The 20,109-nt window shown below is 47.1% G+C and overlaps 1 protein-coding gene across 4 annotated transcripts in view; it reads right to left on the minus strand.

Annotated features, from left to right (window-relative positions):
- Positions 1-20,109, minus strand: part of LOC146857529 (uncharacterized) — a 223,115-nt gene that overhangs the window by 173,844 nt on the left and 29,162 nt on the right. For 2 of the 4 annotated variants that reach the window (XM_085648070.1, XM_085648072.1), the window contains exon 2: positions 5,825-6,169. In XM_085648070.1, the coding sequence (XP_085504196.1) occupies positions 5,825-6,169 (345 nt within the window). The remainder of the gene's footprint in view (positions 1-5,824; positions 6,170-20,109) is intronic. The other 2 variants (XM_085648071.1, XM_085648073.1) reach the window with 1 other exon arrangement.

Genomic DNA, 20,109 nt, shown 5'->3' on the forward strand with positions numbered 1-20,109 from the left:
AATCTGAAAAAAGGCGGAAGATGTATGGATAGAAGGGTGACGGGATGTAATATTTATGGGTGAAAGGATGGAAAGGTGAACGGATGGATGGATGGATGGATGGATGGATGGAAAGGTGAAAGGATCAATGGATGAATGAATGGTAAGGTAGATGGATGGAAAGCAATATAGAATGTTGATGCAGCCCCATCTAAGGACAGGTAGCCCGCTTGCTTCTTCTGCTTATTGCTTTTAGGGTCATGGTTCAAGGTGGGAGTTATTTAAATGTTCTGGCCACTGTGTGGCATACAGACAGGCGGACCAGATCTTTGACTACAGAGATGTATGACAAGTTGGTTATTCTAGTGTTCAGATGTGCTCATGGGCTCGGCATTCCTACCCCATAACCACCTTCGGACCTTTACATTCCCCCCTTCAATCAGACTCTAAACCGCTTTTATACCAGAGCGGCTGAGCGCACACCTAAAGAAAACACAAGAAGATTCCATAAATGATTTCACCCCCCACCACAACAGGATGTGTGTGCGAGAGGGAATATTGAGCGGCAAATAATGCCTCTCATACCTCTCTATATGTATAGTAGGTTGGCAGAGTGAGAGATGCTATACCAGTGGAAATGAAGGCACACCAATAAAAGATGTTATTTGGAGTAATTGTAGTGATGCATGCAGACCCAGTGGATGGTCACTTGTAACTACATTGTTAGGGGATATTCTATATTATTACCATAGTAGTGGGAGAAGGATGTGGGTCTTCTGGGCCTACGTGCTCTTAGTCTCAGCTGCTCACACTCTGAGCTGATGCAAGATTATGCTCTAGTACTGCTGGAGTGCGGGCAGAACAGCATTCATGCGCGGAGCTTGTACCATGCCGTCTGTGGTCATTGCTGGGGGAATGGAGAGGCAGCCCTACTCAAGGCTTCATATGGTATGGGTTATGCACCTCCCTTACTCCACGCTTGTGCACCCTATGCATCTGCTTATAGACTGTGTATCACTGACAAGCACACAGTTACATACTGAGCAATGGCTCTGCCTCACATGCACACATCTGCTACAGTTCCCCAGCCACATGTTGCAGCGCCCACAACGCGCTCCATAGAGGCCGTGAGAGCACAAGCTGCCCGGTAAGTTTGCCCACCTCGATGAAGATTTTTGTTTTTTTTAAAGAGTCAACCTAAGTTGAAAGGGTAGAAGAAAACGGACATATTTTACCACTTTGGAAATACATAAACTTGGTGTCCCGGTTTAAGAACCACAAAGGAGCCCAAAATGATACTAGTTGGCACAGGTTTTGACCTTTGGACATCTTAGAAGCTGGAAAAACTCATCCTTAGCACAAAAAGAAGAGCGCCCTATCGAGATCCTTTTTGCGTCATGCATCAGGGAACCACAATACCCCTTTCTCCCCAGAAATGCCTCTTCTATCCCCTCTAAAAAAAAAAGTATCTAAATTTGATCTGTTCATTGGTTTACCAAACCCCTGCTGATTTGACCTTGTGGTCTGGTATGTGATTCTCTGAGCTTGTCTTCTTCCTCCGTAGCGCTGTTTTCTCTTCCCTGACTCCTCGCCTAAGACGCTTTGAGTGACAGATTAAGGCTTTCCTGCCCGAAGCTCTGATCAGACGCTCTGCCTTCGGCCTCTAAACAGGCTGCTGTTCTACTCGACACCAAATATCTAATTGATCATCGACTCACTTTACTTAATTCAAACCGCCTATTGTTTACGGCTGAGCATGTTTGTCATTCATTCACTGCCTATTTCACTCCTTTAAAAATGATGCTCCAAATGTATAATTTACCAGCGCTCTCTATGAACCCTGTAGATCGCTCTATAGTTCTATTGGTTAAGTACAATTTCTACGATTTTTGTTTTAAGAGGAATTGTCAAAACTTTATAAACAAGCATCTCCTCACTTATTTTCTTTAAATGTCTACATTTTATACTAACCCATTGTACAACCCATGTTCATACCCTACAAACTCTCTCTATCTGGTGTCATCTTGTTAACTTGTAAAGTGCTCTGTGTAGGGTTGGATGTACAGAATCTAAGCTAGTGACCATTGTCCTTGTGTTACTAACCACAATGTCAAGCATTGTGCCAATAGAGTTTCTAATACGAGTGAAAAGTTGTCTGCACATTTATTCATATTTTGCAGAGTCGGAGTTAGGGAGTGTCTAGTCACGGTTGACTCCATTAGTACAAGGGATGAGACGTTTTACTAACACCTTTGGCCAAATTTGATGATTTTTCTAGAAAAATTGTCCCTATTTGATGACTCTGAATAAAGCTAGGTGAAACATATGTGTCCTTCTAAGGTCCACAGGTGGAGTTTAGAAAACTTTGTGCAGATACATACCCATCCCTCGCCCTCCCCCACCACCAACCAGCAGCAGGCGCCACCAGTGGCAGCATCGCAGATGGACTAGCAAACTCACTCCAAGCAATACTCTGCTGAAGGCACAAAGGAGCCCTCATCTGGCAGTTCCTGGGATCACATGTTGGCAAAGCCCGGGTGTGCAAAAACATCTAAGACACTACTGCGAGAAGCAAGCCCTTGGGTATAACAAGCATTTGAAATGTAATAGGTCTCGCATTTACATGACTTTGCCTTTTATTTAGGTTTTAAAAACGAAAGCAAAAATAAAAGGCATTGTCGTTTACGAAGTCAATAGCTCAAACCTGAGTAAATGTGAGACCTATTGCATTGCAAATGCTTGTTTTCATTGAAGCCGAAGCCAGCAGACAGAGAAAAGCTTCTTGTTAGATTCTGGCTTGAAGCAACTTTAGCTGTCATGTAAAACATACACTATTTATAAAGACAGAGAGGAGCAAAAGGTCAGCACACATCAGCCACTAGTTGTTGTTAGCATCATTCACACGTTTATCAGCCGCCAATCATCAGCCCTTGATTGATTGTGTTATAGCCTGTTTTATCTGCACACTAGCAAAAGGCCATTTAATTAGTTCATTAGTGAGATACATCCCGGAAGAGAAGAGCACCCTCTTTTTGTGCACCACGCCGATGTCACAAATTGATGGGCAAGGCCCTCTCAAAAGTGCAGCCTGATGGCTCTTTGTAGTTGGCCCTCAGAAGCCATAGCATGCCACGGTTTTGGTACACTGAAGAGATAGAGGACCTGCATGGCATCTGTCTCTGAAGGCAAAGATATGTCAGATGAGATCTTAAAAGCCTCTCTTCAACAGTCTTGCTGCATTGACTGGGAAACACAACTTGACCAGGGGTGGCGGCTGGAGCTGGACCAGAACTTGAATTGACAACCAGAGACTGCAAATGACCAGCAGTGGTGGTTGCTGGACAGCCACTGTGTCATCGACAGACCCCTTTCCCTACTCCACCCAGAGCTAACATTGGTACCCAATGTATCGCTTCAGAGTTAGGGCGGCTACATGAAAGAATTAGAGATCCGGTCCTGGTTGAACACCTTCATATCACCCAACAAAGCGAGGCTGGAGCAGGTGCTCACAAACAACATCACCGCCATGTGAAATTGCAACAAACAGGGCGGGATAGGTCATGGGCCGGTGACAGGAGGCACTAAATCTCTGAAAGTGGCTGGAGCACCAGGGCATATTCCTAGTAGTTCACCACCTGGCAGGCTTCCTAAATGCCAGAGCAGACAAACCCAGTCACCGTCGCCTATCAGATCATGAATGGCACGTAGATCCGATGTGGTGCAACTCCTCTTCCGTGAATGGGTTGAACCTTGGCTTGATCTAAGCGCCATGGAGAACGTGCAACGTCAGTACTTTTGCACGCTGGAGTTTAAGGCATCTCTCCCATAAGGATGCGTACATCCTAGAGTGGAACTCGGGACTCTTGTACACCTTCCTGCCAATACTTCTCCTACCCAAGTCCCGAAGAAGGTCAGGGATGACTAATCCAAAGTCATCCTAGTGCCACTGGACAGGGTGAGGCAAATATAGTGTCCAGAATTCCTCTGTATGAGAATCTATCCGGAGATCAGGCTTCTGCTTTAGGAGGATTTTTTGTTGCAGCAGCAGGGCAGGGTCCTGTGCATTCTTCACCTCCATGCTTCGAGATTGAGTAGCCACAGCTGACTGCCTCCAATCTCCCTCCCTAGGTTTTAGATGACGTCTTGGCAGCCAGGCAGCCGGCAACAAAATCACTATACGTCTGTTGTTGGGAGAAATTTGTGGTTTGGTGCGGTACTCGGCAAACTAACCCATTTCAAACCAGGTAATACAATGTACTGCTTTTTGTAATGTCCTTAGCCGAGCAAGGTCTTGCTTTGGGCACAGTTAAAGGGTGCCTGTTTTGGCTTTTGGACTTTTTGCAGTTGCCGGATTAGCCATCTTTGTTTAAATCACCTGTTGTGATATGTTTTGAATCATTTGCAACATTAGTTACACCCTCTCAATTCATCATGCATTAGTGGGCTCTTAACTTGGTCCTTGTCTTCCACATGTGTACTCCTTTTTAACAGCTGCCTTACTGCCCACTACGGCTTCGTACCCTCAACACAGTGTACCTCATCGCCATAATATCAGTGCTTTGTGTTATTAAGATGCAAGCCCTCTCCATCAACCGACCATACACTACTTTCTTACCAGAAGAGCTGGTCCTGAAAACCCCAGCTTCCCTTCCACCAAGTGGTGACTCCTTTTCACATGAGGCAAAACATCACCATATTGGGGTTCTTCCCTTCACCTCACCCCTCTAAGGAGAAGAGACTTCATTGGCTGTATTCCAAAAGGGCTCTTAGCTTTACATTAATTGCACCAGGGAATATTGTGTGGTTGAACAGCTCCTTGTAGGATGTGCTCGAGAAAAGAAAGGCAGGGTGGAACATAAGAGGATCATGCATTGGTAGATCGTGCTCTGCATTAAAATCTTCTGCGCACAGGCCAAGAAGCCACCCCGGAAAGTTTGTGGACTCATTTCACCAGAGTCAAGGCTGCTATCACTACATTGGCACATGGAGTGCCTGTTCTGGATATTTCTCTGTCTACTATATGGGTGGCACTCCACACGTTCACAAAGCACTACTGTCTGGACAGTCAGGACTGTTGAGTTGGGCATGTTGCCCGATAAGTCCTGCAAGACTTCTTGGCTTGAGACAGTTCACAGATCCACCACCGGGGAGGTAGTGCTTTGCTATCTTTTCAAAAGGTGAGACATTTGCAGTTAGAAGTATCTATCAAAAGAGCAATTTACTTACCTTCGGTCACACTCTTTCTGGTGGATATTCTATATAAGTGCAGATTCCTCACTGACCCTCTCATTGTCCCTATTCTTTAAACAAGGCTCTTTTTCCACTTAAAAGATCTCAAGTAGAGAAATCTTCACACTGGTCAAGCCAATTTTCTTTTGGGCTATGTGCCTTGTGATGTGGACAGCTTAGAAACAAACTGACATCAGTGCACACAAGTGGCATCTATATGCGGTTCCGCACGCCACTTCCACGATGTGGTACAACATTGAGTGAGCCGCATGGCACCACCTACTAATGTGCAAGGGTACTGCTTAAACTGTTTCCTCCCTATCCAGTCATAAGCCTTAGGCATATTCAAAAGTTGAGGAATCTGGGGTTTGATACAGTATCTACCAGAAAGAGAGCCATAGAAGCAATAGAAGTATTCAGGTAAAATGACAGGGAAATCCATGCAAGAATTAGCTGAAAAAGACCAGTTCCTGCATGTCGCCCAGCCCACCCCGAAACATGAATTACAAGTTAAGGCCTACCACCCCGAACTATAGGGTTGTATATGTTTTCATGATATCATTAAAAAAAACAACAGAACAAAGTATGTTTGCTTATTAAATACTTTTTTTTTTACCTGAAACTAAAAGTGTTGAAACTCCAGCTGCTCGGTGATCTGGTGCTATAATGACATCACATTTGTAGTATCCTATATGATTAAATGTTACTTTCTTTAATAATAGAGTCATATTCTTTTTGAGAATCTCCTCTTCATATATCTCTGTGTTGTTCCAATTTTTAACTAAGTTGCCAGCTTCATATGAACAAATGCTTTCCTCACCAAAGTTCCACCGCACACCTAATTTTTCAGACTGAAGAATATCGTTATAACCAATCAATAGGCACTCAAGTGCAACATCTTCATGAACCAAAACGTTCAAAGGCTCTTGTTTCATCTGTACTTTTATGTCACTGTCGGACTCTGTGAAAGAAAAATAACATGAATGCAATTATCAACCGAGCAAGAAACATGATCAAAGACAATTCCTCTTATCTATTGAAAGTTTAAAATATATATCATACTTCAAAGTTGCCTCCAAAAATAAGAACAAATAAAGCAAGTGTACTAATGTCTAGGGACAAGGCTAACACATTTTTTTTTTTTTTTAACCGTTTATTACAGAATCCAAAAGATATACAAAGATGGGCCTACAACCTTCAGGCCGGCCGCTAGCAAACAGAAGGAGCATATAATACAAACAGTAGAACACACGCTGCGGCAGAAGAGAGATCACAGGAGTTGAAAGAAGCGTTGGCAGCCACACCATCCGGACCCCACACAACGGTTTCATTTTTACATAAATAACAACAAAAAACAAGTCCACAAGGCAACCCACAATCGGAAACAACAGCATGTGCTCCCCTAGGGGAAGGACCCTACCGATCCATAGGAATATCGAGGGGGGGATAGGTCGGGACGGGGACAAAGTGGACTCAGTGCCCAGAACCAGGAAGACAAGCAGGCTAAGGAGACGGGGCCGGTGACGGATCGGGCATCAGCGGCGGGGTACAGATTCCCCCACGGTAGACGGTCCAGGGGCCCCACACTTTCACCCATTTCCCAGGCTTACCTCTCGCAACATACACCACCTTTTCCCGAAACATACACCAATCCATGTTGTCCTTCCACGCCGAGACAGTCGGTGACCTCTGGGAACCCCACAGTTGCGCAATGTCACGTTTGGCCACCATATATCCCAGAGTCACCCACCACATCTGCGGCACTGAGTAGTCGGTTGGCTCCCACACATTCAGAAGACATCTCCTCGCCTCGGGCAGCAGCGGCACATGCGTAACTGCCTGCAAAACCTCATGCACACCACGCCAGAATCGCGCCACCTCCGGGCATTCCCACAAAATATGGAGAAAGGTCCCCAAAGAACCACACCCACGCTTACACAACCCGTCCACAGCATAGCCCATACGCATCAGACTCGGCCCCGTAACATAGACCCTATGGAGTATCTTGAGCTGGACGAAGCGAAGGCGAGCCGGTATGGCCACCTCTTTCGGGGAGGCCACCGCAGACACCCAGTCCTCGTCATCCAGCTCCAATCCATCAGCCCCCCACGCCTCACGAAGGCTAGTCAGCAGTCCCGAGCGATCATTGATGAGTTTTTTGTAAATTAATGAAATCGTGCCGTCCGGTACATGCCCATCTAGCACGCTATCCTCCAGAGGGGAGTACTCCGGGATGGAGGCAACGTCCGGAAATACGGAGCACAACGCATGACGGATCTGCATATATCGAAAGTACTCCCTGTCCTGCAACTGGAATTCCGTCTGCAGCACATCGAACGTTTTGATTCCCCCCCTCGCCCACCCTGCTGATGCCTATCATGTCCCACTTCTCAAAGCCCTTCGAGGTCCACAGGGAGCCCAGCCGCTCGGATGCGTATAGTGGCGTCGCCCGGGTCAAACGATCCTTCCACCCCATCGCCACGTTAGCCGCGTGCCACACTCGTATCATGACCCGCGTGGGGCCCGTCAGACGTGCGTCATGCGAGCTAGAATAAAGCGCCCGATTATAGTCACCACCCGGCAGTAACATTTTATCCATCTCAAAGGCCGGGTTTAGAGCGGGCCCGTAAAGGCCGTGATTTATCGCAGCCAGCTGGGAGGCCCAGTAATATCGCTTGATATCTGGGAGGGCAACCCCCCCGTCGTACCACGGGAGCGTCAGCTTCGCCAGGGCGATACGCGGTCTACCCTCCCAGAACAGGCGGCGCTGCAAACTCTCCACCTCGCGAAAGTAGCGCGCCGGGACAACGTCCATTGTATTCTGTAAAGCGTACAGGAAACGTGGCAGCGACATCATCTTAAACAATGCCGCCCGGCCGAGCGGCGAGAGCGGCAAGCGCCTCCAACTTGCGACGTCCTCCTTCAGGCGCTGGAGGGGGGGAAGCAAGTTCTGTTTATATCGGGCCTCCGCGTCCAGGGTAATGAAGACACCCAGGTACCTAAATCCCCGCGGGGCGATCTGGATAAGGCAACCCCGCGGAAGGATAGGAACCTCCCCAGAGAGGACATACACACACGATTTAGCCCAATTGATGACAAGGCCGGAGTTGAGGCCAAATGAGTGCAATACATCAACCAGTACTATCAGTGATTTACGTGGGGAAGCCAGGTACAGAAGAATATCATCAGCGTAAAGAGATACGCGGTCCACATACTCGGGGGTCCATCGGAGACCACGGATAGAAGGATGCCACCGCAGCCACTCCGCCAGGGGCTCCAAGGCAAGCGCGAAGAGGAGCGGTGATAACGGGCAGCCCTGCCGCGTGCCCCTGCCCAGCTCAAACGGAGCCGATACTCTACCGTTCACAGCCACCTGCGCCAGCGGTCCAGAATACAACAATTTCACCCAACCGATGAATCCCGGGCCAAACCCAAACTTCGCCAGTGTCGCCCAAATATATGGCCACTCAAGTGTGTCAAACGCCATAGTGGCGTCCAGGGACGCCAAAATGGCCGGCTCCCGTATGAACGGGACACGCGCGAGCACCCCATGCAAGCGCCGCAGGTTAAGCGCAGTGTTGCGATGAGGGATAAAGCCGGACTGATCCTGGTGAATCAAATCGCACACCACGCCAACCAGCCGGTTGGCCAACACCTTGGCGAGAATTTTGGGTTCCGCATTCAGCAGCGAAATAGGCCGGTAGGACGTAACCCGGTCCCGCGGCCTCCCCTCCTTATGAATAACCATGATAGTAGCCAGACGCTGGTCTAGCGGTAGGGAACCCGCCGAGCGGGCCGCGAGGAACATAGCACGGAGATTCGGCGCCAGCATATCCGGTCGCAGCTTGTACAATTCGATGGGAAGACCATCAGGACCCATGGCCTTGCCGGAAGCGACCGAACGTATGGCGAGGGCAATTTCCTCAGAGGTTGGGGCGGCGTCCAACGACACTCTGTCCTCCTCCGAAAGGAAAGGCAGCGCGATGTCCCTAAGCAGGGCATGGGAATCCTCTTCCGAGCGGGAGGACACTGGGGAATACACCCCACGGAAATATTCTGCGAAGCAATCAACAATTTCTTCCGGTTCAGTGACACACACACACCATCCGGTTTCTCAATCGACGGGACAACTCGACTCGCTCTCTCCTTTTTATCCAGCCACGCAATCAATTTCCCAGCCTTATCACCCACATCATACAGTCTCCCCTGTTGCTCTCTACTGAGGCCCCTGGCCGCCTCCGTGACGAGGGCCCTATAGGCCGCCTGCTTGAGTCGGAGAACATGTAATTTGTCATCCGTCACCCCACATTCTAGGTCACTCTCCAACTCGGTTATCTCAGTTTCAACATGGGTCACCTCCTCCCGCTCGCGCCTCCGGGAATGGGAAATAAGGGACAGGGCCTCCCCCCGAAGTACCGTCTTGAACGCCTCCCACAGAGAGACCGCCGATGACACAGACCCCACATTATCGTCAAAATATCGCTTAAGGGACTTAACCAACTCTGCGCGAATGGTGGGGTCACGCAGGTACCAGGGATTAATCGGGACCACCCTACCCTCTCCCCTCGGGAGAATGTCGAAGTGCAACAAGAGCGGGGAGTGGTCTGAAATACCCCGCGCCAAATGGCGCACCTCCCCGATCCTCCCTGCATGCGCCGCCGGCACCAGGACATAATCTAGCCTTGAGAGACTGCCATGGGCCCCGGAATGAAAGGTGTACTGTATCTGCGTAGGATGTTTCAAACGCCAACAATCCACCAGCCCCAAGGTATCCAAGAGGCCAGACAACCACGCTTGGGCACGGGGGAGATCCCTAGGGGGGTGACGGTCCTCAGTTCCGGAAACCACAGCGTTAAAATCCCCCCCAATCACTAGAATCCCCTCCGGAAGGCCGAGGAGGAGGCGCCCCAGATCCGCAAAGGTGGTCGTCTGCAACCCTGGCGGGACATAGACAGAAACAAAAACAATCACTCTGCCCTCCATTCTACCCACCAGAGCCGCGTAACGTCGCCTGTCATCATGGAGCACCTCATCAACTTCCAACGGGAGCGAGGTCTTGGCCATAATGCCCACACCCCTTGAACCAGACGTGAAGCCCGAATGGGCCAGAAGGCGGTAGCCCCGTCGATTCATAGCACGAAAGGAGTTGCCAATGAGGTGTGTCTCCTGCAGAAAAACTATGTCAGGTGAAATTCGTTTCAGGAACTGCAGGACCACACCCCGTTTTATCCTGTCCCCCAGTCCATTAACATTCCAGGACAAAAGACTCAGTCCCCTACCCCCCATCATAGCCAAAAGCGATCAATCGTCCCCCCGAGAGCACTTTAGGAATAGCACAACGATACTTTTGCCTTGTGGTACAAATGAACAATACCCCACCCCAACCCAACCGCCCCAACAAAACTCCCCCCTCCCTGCACCCCTGCATGAGCCCAGACAGCCCCCCCAACTTGCAGTGTGCCTGTCGCCCCTATATAATTGGAACTAGTTAGACCCCCTAGAGGAGGAAAGAGTACCCCCTCAAGACCCCGCACCGCCTCCAAAGGAGGGAAGACGAGTACAACAAACGAAAGACTCTAAGCTTGGCCGAAAGTGGCAGCATCGTCGTCCGGAGTGAGTCCCAGCATCAGCACCTCAGACCCGGTCCAGTGGGCCGTCTCCTCCCGCAGCCCCCCCCCCCGCCATCCCGATCATGACCCCCAGACAAAGTGTCCAGCCAGTCCCCGGCCGTTTCAGGACGGTCAAAAAAGTGAGTGCGACCATCCACCTCCACTCACAGCCTGGCCGGGAAGAGCATGGCGTATTTTAAGTTCATGCCCCGAAGCCGCCGCTTGACGCCCAGGAAGCTCAGTCTCTGCTTCTGGACCGCTTGGGTGAAGTCAGGATAAAAGTTCACCTCCATGTTCTCCAGCTTAATCGGCCCTTGCAGTCTGGATGCTTGCAAAATCGCACCCTGTCCCGAAAGTTAAAAATACGGGCAATAAGAGGCCGCGGAGGGGCTCCGACCTTCGGTCTTCCCCCGGGAACTCTATGGGCCCTCTCCACGGCAAAGAATTTACTCAGTCCCCGAGGCTGGAGATGGGTAGTGATCAGGTCCTCCACAAAGAGATCCGCCGCCGACTCCTCCCATCCCTCGGGTACTCCGATGATGCGGATATTATTCCTCCGGGCCCGGCTCTCGGAGTCCTCCAGGCGCCGATCCATGAGCGCACTCGCCTGACGGAGCCGGTGCACCTCCGTTTGAAGGGCCGCCACCTCAGTCGTGAGGCCCGACGCGGTGTGGGCCAAAGAATCGACCCGGTCGTTAGTCTTAGAGAGATCAGCTCTCACAAGGTTGACATCAACGAGGACCGCGTCGATTTTGTGCGCTAAAGTGTCGAACTGCTGGCCCACCGAGGCCTTCATCTCAGCAATGGCGCTCATGACGTCTTGCAGAGTTAGATCCGTGGGCAAATCCGGGGCATCCGGGGGGCACTCAGAGGACTTGTGCGGTCCACCGGGAGACCCCTTCGGGAGGGTGTAGCGGTCCATGATATTGGCCTGATGTGCGGCGCCACGCCGGGTCGACTTGGCCTTCAACCGATCCCCATCCTGTTTCGTGGCCATCGTCGCGGGTCTCACACCCGCACCAGCCACGCCGTGGAGGGCAAGCAATCAAGGCCACGTACTCCGGGGGGCCACCCCAGGACGGCAGAGCGGGCCACAGCAGGCAGGCAGGCAGGGTCTCCCAGCGAGGCCACCCCAACACAAAGAGCGCCGCGATCCCACTTGCGAAAATGGCAAGGGGGCGCAAAAGTGAAAGTGAAAGTGTGGGGTACGCGACTCGCCAGGCCCAGCCCGCCGTTGTTGTTCACTTTGCCACTGGGTCGCCCCCAAACGCGAATCCGGGGTCAGGAGAGAAGTAGGCCGGAAACTTCAATCGGTGCTCACTCCGGCACCCGAGGTCCGATTCGGAAACGGGTACCACCTCGGCTCAGGCTCACCGACACAGTCCCCTCAACCGATGCAGGATGAAGACAGGATAAACGTAGGAGGTTGCGGAGGTCCTCGGGAGCCTCGCACCTACGCGGCCATCTTGGTTGCGCGCTAGGCTCCTCCTCCGGCTAACACATTTTTGATTGACATATCAAGGCCTTATGTGCACAAAACACATGTAAAGAAGGTGTAAATGTACGTTTTGTATTCACGATACATGAATCTACCACACACAGTATGATTTACTCACACACAATATTGCAAAAGAATGCTGCCACATTACATAGGAAGAAATCTCTTTAGAGGAACATTAAGTGAGCATCCCAAAGTGGGACTGCCCTGAAATGCTGGTGAACATAAAAAATCTACAAGTATTCAAACTTGTTCAAACTTTTTAAGGCACATTCTCATCCTGGATGCATTCAATGGATTTTGACCTCCGAGTAAATAGAACTGTTTCTGACGCAAAGCCTATGGAGCTCTCTCCAATTACCTTTAATTCTGTGTATTTGATGACTCAAACATAATCAAAATGCAGTGGCAGCAGTACCACGATGTTCATATGATTTCGAGTTCATATTCTAGTATTAAATTTAGTAATCGGAATGTTCAAAATAGTTCCACTAGTTTAGAATAAGTCAACCAGTTCAGCCAATATATTATGCGATCTTGAATAATCATTTTTCGCATCCTATTCTCTTTCTTTTCCTAACCTTGTATAACTGAGGAAACAAGTTAAATTACAATTTTGGTGTGTACTTGCTACTCTCATAGTTGATTTACATCCGGTATGACACTGGACAAGCCAATTTTCCTGCAGCTGGTGTGATCTGAGTCAATCACAAACTGGTGATTACTTTATGCCACGGGAACAATTCTCTGGGATACTGTCATGCACCAGTAAGCTGGAGTATATCTGGCCATTAGCCATCTTCCTCGGTACACAGTACATAGCTATATGTTTTCCCACTTCAGGGGGAAAACAGAGAAGAAGTAGAAATAGAGAAACGCCCTCTGCACTTTTCCCACGTATGGTTGAGTCTTGAACCACTGCAGGACATGGCACCTCCTATTTGACATGCAGGACTGCCACCTACTATTTGACATGCAGGACTGCCACCTACTATTTGACTGCAGAAGTGGAATTACAAAACACAGTGATAAAGAAATGCAGAGCAAATGGAGCAAAGCCGACTTGAGGAACTTTGCAGTATTGTTGGACCTGGCATCCTTGGCGTGGGTTTCCCAGAGTTTTTGCCTCTACCCCGTGTTTTTGATGCTGTGTGGGATTTTGTATTTGCTGGCTTACGATGCTGTGGGCACTTTGCCCCTGCTGATCTGTGTCAAAGTGCAAGAGCTCCCGATGTAAATTGATATTATGATTGGCTCTCCCTGATTGGCATATTTGTTTTACCAGTAGGTCCCTAGTAAAGTGCACTAAGTGTGCCAGGGCTGGTAAATCAAAAGCTACTAGTGGGCTTTCAGCACTGATTGTGCCACCCACATGAGTAGCCCTGAAAAGATGTCTCAGGCCTGCCACCGCTGTGCCTGTGCGCAGTTTGTTAACAGCCATGTCGACTTGGCAAGTGCACCCACTTGCCAGGCCCTACCCTTCCCTTTTCTTACACATAAGACACCCCTATGGTAGGCCCAAGATACCCCTCTGGGCAGGGTGCAGTGTATGTGAAAGGTAGGACATGTACTGGTTTCTGTAACATGTCCAGATAGCGAAATAATGCCAATTCTGTTTTTGACTATCGGAAGGCTATCTTACCCCATAGGACAGAATGGGGGATGCTTTGTAACATTTTACAAGCATATTTTCTCATAGTAATAAGATTGAAAAATGGAATTTGGTATCCCTGAACACAGGATTTAATAACACATCTTTTAGTAAAGATGGTTTTTAAATTGTGTGTTTGAAAATACCACTTTTAGAAAGTGGCTATTTTCTTGTTCAACCATCCTGTGTGCCTCTGCATGTTTGTGGATGGACTGCCTGGCTTTGGAGTGACAGGGGCTGGGAAGCTGCAGTCGCTCCAGGAGTCTGGATGAGTCAGCACTAGGCTGAATAGGCCTGATCTGCTTTTGGAGTGGGGGGAGGAGTAGGACCTGTACCTGAATCGGGCTGTGCCTCCCTTCCACAATGCTTGCTCCGCCCCCCTGTGGTGTGTCTGGAGCCAAGGCTCACACTGACAAAGGATGTTGCTATGCACTTACAGAGTACCCCCAGAACTGGTTTGAACTGGGCTCAGAGCCCCTTGCACAAAGAGAACAAAGACATTTTGGGGTACAAGTGTGGGGTATAAGTATTAGGCCTAAGACCCCTGAAATGTAGATCATTCCTGGAATTCAAGAGGAACCTTTGCCAAGGAGAAGAGCTGAAGGAGAAGTCTTGCCCTTGCTGTGTATCTGAGGTTGGCCTGCAGTTGCTGTTTCTGCCAAGGAAAGGAGAAGGACTTTGATGTGTGCTGTGCCCCCTGCTTGACGTCGCCGCATTGATCGCCGATGCATCCTGGATTTCCATGCATTGTACCTGTGCGGCAAGTTCTTCCAACGCATCACTCGCAGACCTGAACCATCACGAAGAATCGACGCATCACTCCCCGTACAGACTGGATTCGACGCAACCCTTCCTCTGCGTGCAGCGGGTCCGTAGCATCACCTCCCCAAGGTCTCAGGAGTGTCGCATCTCTTTGTTTTCCGACTCTGCGGCTGTTTGGCTTTTGGAACTTTGGCACATCTACAGGTACTTTGGTGAAAGTCATGCATCCATAGTGTTCTATGGTACAAGTTCTTGAAACCTTTTGAAAGTCAATAATTTTAACTGTGTATGTTGGATTTTTGTAATTTTGGTCTTGTTTAGTTTAGATAAAGATGCTTTATTTTTCTGGGCTGGTGTGGGGTCCTTTTGTGGTTTTTCACTGTGTTACTGTGAGTGTTGGTACAAATACTTTACACATTGCCTTTGGGATAAGCCTGTCGGCTCATACCAAGCTACCAAGGGGGTGAGCCAGGGTTATCTAAAGTGTGTATCCACCTTAGTAGACTGGAAGCATGGGTCCCTATTTGGACTAAGGTACCTACCTCTGCCAACTAGAGAACCCCATTCCTAACAAGTACCAATTAACAAGGAGGTGTCCCACCAAAGGAACACAATAACAAAACAAAGGTGAAATACGAAGAGAGGCCAGGTGCAAACAAAACACTTGTGAGGAAACTCACCAATGTGCTAGTTGTCAAACAAAGGCTTCCAGAGCTCAGTGTTCTTCAAAAGTGAAATTGTCTCTCTGACCCAGATGTGACAATTGTTATTGCTGGGCACCATCCTGGATTGGTGTGCTCGCAGTGAGATTGTCTGCTATTGCTGACATGTTTAAATGGAAAGAAAGCCTTCATATCCATGGCCCAATTCCAGGCACCATGCATGGTCTGCCTTCCACAGAAGTCCGGCTCCCCTGGTCCATGAGACATGACAGCAATGTATAAAGATGCGAGACAACATCCACCAGGACACCAAAGCACCTCTTGTTCTTGTGTCCATGGGGTTTGCCATGTGTAATATCCACCAATGACTAAAATAATGCCAGGATTTCCCGACTCCAATAACATGCAGGATTCGTAAATCACAGGATGTAAAGAGTGTACCGATCTCACTAGGAGAGAACTGCACTCATAACGGTGGCGGAAATGACTGTTTCCAAAATGGATGGTAAAGATATATCTGGATGATGAAAGACTGGTGTAGGTGCAAAGGCTTTTAAAATATTATTGTAATTGTATTTATATAGCGCTTACTACCCTTGACAGGGCGTTGAAGCACTTTTCGGGGAATAGCATGCTACTCTGGAACCCAAAGTGCATTAGTGGTGGATTGGTACAGGGAAATAAAAGTTGTTAATTGGAGCGGTGGACATGTGAGTTTGTTAGTTGGATTGAACAGGCTAGAGGAAGGAACAGTCTAGAAAGTATTATTTGGGAGATCGTAGTAGTAAAATGAGGTTTGAGATGAGTCAAAGAAGGGATAGAGGAGGGAAGAATGTAGAAAGGCTTATTTGGGCGATCACAGCAATAAAATGAGGTGTAGGATGAGTCTGAGATTGGAGGTAGAGGATACATTGAAAGAGGTAGAGGATGAGACAGAGTAGTCAATTGGAGAGACTTGATAATTTTTTTCCCTACAGTGAAAGTAAAGTAATACGAATATAGATGCATAACTACATAATAAGGTATACATGTATATGAAAAAGAATAAAGAGATATAAAATTGCATTATATAAAATCCCATAAGTACATGTATGGATAAATATTTAGAAACTCTGGCGTTCAAGGGTTGTCGTTCATAAAGCTAATTTATTTTCATAAATTTGTTTGGTTAATTGTATGTTCTTTTTATTTATTTGTTAATTTATTTATATTTATTTTAATTTGATGTTTCCCCAATATTTCAGTAGTCAAGCACGTATAGATACAATTGTTTTGATCATGTTTAAACATTGGGATAGAGAAAAATAAAATAGGGACCCATAAGCATATAATCAAATAACTTATATGTAAACCATGCAGTGTATATACATGATAAGCATAAAATTATTATATATATATATATATATATATATATATATATATATATATATATCCTACTGGCAGTCGCCCGTAGGTAGTTATAGTTAGGACCTATTTTCCATAGGAAATCCGCAACATTCTACTTCGAATAACGTTGGCGCCGATTGACGAATCTTCGCGAAATTTTCCAAACTTTTGGCCAGCTCCGGTCCGCTCCTATCCTGAAAATTTCACGGTGATTCGTCAAGTGGGGGCCGAGAAAAAAGGGGGGTCCCAAAACACGTTTCTCTATGCATTTTCCCATAGGACCTGTTGACGCAGCTACAGCCCGAACTGCTGAACGGAATTACACCAAATTTGGCAAAGAGGTAGTCCTCAGTTCAGACTCGTGCCTTTTGCTTAAATGGTGTAAATCCATTCAGTAGTTCCTGAGAAAATTAGAGTTAAAAAGATAGATAGATCTGGGCGGAGCCTAACCACACATCTCATCGTGAGATCCGATTGGCTGTCAGTACTTCATCCAAGAAGTGTTGGCAGCCATCTTGGGACCAATATACATGATAGCACCTCATTAAAAAAGCACTGCAGTTAATAGAAGGTTTTAAGACTTTAGTTACATTATAAATCATTTGTTGATGGTATCATACTCATTTTAGGAATTGTGATGTGTTCTAAGGTGATTTTACCATGTGAAAAAGCCTTCTGCTGTGATATCATGAATCATGTTTGAGAGAAAACTATTTTCTCATGCTTTTCCCACAGAGGTTTGGAAGGTGATCTACAAGCTAAACTGAGAGCATATTTTCTGTAAATTCACATTATCTTTCTCAGTCATGTGAGAATGAACTCTGACATTCTCAGTAAAACATATACATCCAACAAGGGCAGAGACTGTCAGTTGATTCCTTTGTGTTCTACTGCAGCTTCCCAGAGTGTTCTAAAGAACAACTTGAGCGCTAACAGTCCTACTTATGACAAACGTATTGCACACCTGAAGCCATCTTGACTGGATTAAAGTGGTAACTCTTAAAACATTTAATTCAAAAAGGAACAAAAAGAGGGGGTTCATTTTGCCATAGAAAGTATGATTAGTGCTGCAGAAAGAAAAATTAGGGCACATTTTGAGTGACTTCTCAAATCCTCTTCTATTTCATAAAAACATTCAGACATGCAGACTGAAACATGCACTTTCAATACCAGCAGCAGACTTCCCTGGTGAGCAGTAGCTTTACTACAGTGATCTAATAAGCAACTAGAGTGCTAGCATTCTGAATTTATGGTAAATACGTGACCCATCTGAATGCCTGCCTGATGGAATCAAAGTAAAAAACTGAAAGTATTTCCTACTGAGGAGACTGTAGTAAATGAGGAAATTAGGATACTTCATAACAAATAAGTCTCCCAAAATGGCCACCAGAGACAAAAGAGCCCAAATGTAGCCCAAATATCACCCAGATGTAGCCCAAGTGTAGCCCAATGACAGAATGTCCCAGAGTGTTCTTAAGAACAACTAGAGCGCTTACTGTCTTACTTATGACAAAAGTATGGCATACCTGAAGCCATCTTGATTGGAAGAAACTGGTAACACTTAAAACATTTAATTTAAAAAGGAACACAATGAGGGGGTTCATTTTGCCATAGAAATTATGATTAGTGCTGAAGAAGAAAAATTAGGGCACATTTTGAGTGACTTCTCAAATCCTCTTCTATTTCATAAAAAAATTCTGATATGCAGACTGAAACATGCACTTTTAATACCAGCAGCAGACTTCCGTGGTGAGCAGTAGCTTTACTACAGTGATCTAATGAGCAGCTAGAGTGCTAACATTCAGAATTTATGGCAAATGTGTGACATATCTGAATACCTTCTTGATGGAATCAAAGTAAAAAACTGAAAGCATTTCCTACTGAGGAGACTGCAGTAAATGAGGAAATTAGGAAACTTCATAACAAATAAATCTCCCAAGATGGCCACCAGAGACAAAAGAGCCCAAATACAGCACAAATATCACCCAGATGTAGCCCACATGTAGCCCAATGACAGAAGTGTGCAAAACACTTATTTTTTGTGTATTTGCAGTTTTATATAGTGCAAACTTGTCAGGTATTGGAGTGCTTTACATGAGCATTGGTTACATCACACAAAATCAAATTCATTTTGGTTGTAGACATGGGGAGATTAAGTGATTTGACCAGAATCACAGACTGTTGAACTGAAGCAGAAACTCCAACCTGGTTCCCCAGTTGCAAGGTCTGCAGCTCTGGAAGTAACACCACATCCTCTCCCCTAGGTGCAACATTTAATCAAGTGGTCAACTGGATAAAAAAACATAAAGATTACAAATAATTTAAAAGTTCTTTGTCGCTATTTGAAAACTCGGAAAATATGTCCTCATTTTAGTTTTTTAGAGCACTAACCATAATACTGATGCAAATAAGACCCTCTCATATATGTAATTTCTAAAGGAAATGCTCTAGGTATTACAGTTTTGATTACATCAAGATGACGTCAGGCGTTCCACACTTTTGTAATAAATATAGAATGTTAGCAATCTAGTTGTTCATTGGGATACTGTTGGGAGGCAGAGGCCAGGGGCACAGACTCTGAAAATTGAAGGCAGGTAGGAGTGCAGAGGAAACAATTTGACCACACTAGGCAGGCAGGAAGGGCAGTGGCAGCACAACAGACTATGGAGGGCAGTGGAAAGGGGGGCAGGGGCAACAAACCAACAATACAGGACTGGCAAGAGAGGCTGTGGCAATATAATGGACCATTGTGGGCAGAAGGAAGAGGCAGTGGTAGTACAACCATACATGCCAACAGACCCGTTTCAGCCAGGAAACGTCCAATGTTTTAAAGCTCAAATGGGCTTTATTTGATCTGTCTCCTGTCTACAATCTCCTCTTTTTCAATGTAACTCAAAGGGGAAAATCAATACCCCAGTTTTTTTTCAAAATCTCCCTCTTACCAAGTTCAAAATGTTCGCAAGTATGGTACATTGGATCATGGTAGGCAGGAGGAATTGGGGTAAGGACATGGACTCGGATAACAGAGGACAGGAGGGACATGGAGAGGTGCACCAAACTGACCCTGCAGGGCAGGCATCAGGGTTTGCAGCAGCACAATAAACCACACAGGGCATGCGGGACGGGAGTGCAGCACAACAATCCATAGAAAGCAATAGGGAGGGGACAGGAGTATGCACATGGACAACAGAGAACAGAGGGGAAAGAGGCAATGGTAGCTAGCTGACCATAATGGACAGACAGGAGAGAAAGCTGCAGCATAACAGACCATAAAGGGCAGGAGGGACGGATCAGGGGCATTACAATGGAACAGACAAGCCAAGAGGGAATAGG

Source organism: Triturus cristatus, chromosome 3_2 (assembly GCF_964204655.1).
Source record: "Triturus cristatus chromosome 3_2, aTriCri1.1, whole genome shotgun sequence".
Taxonomy (NCBI): domain Eukaryota; kingdom Metazoa; phylum Chordata; class Amphibia; order Caudata; family Salamandridae; genus Triturus; species Triturus cristatus.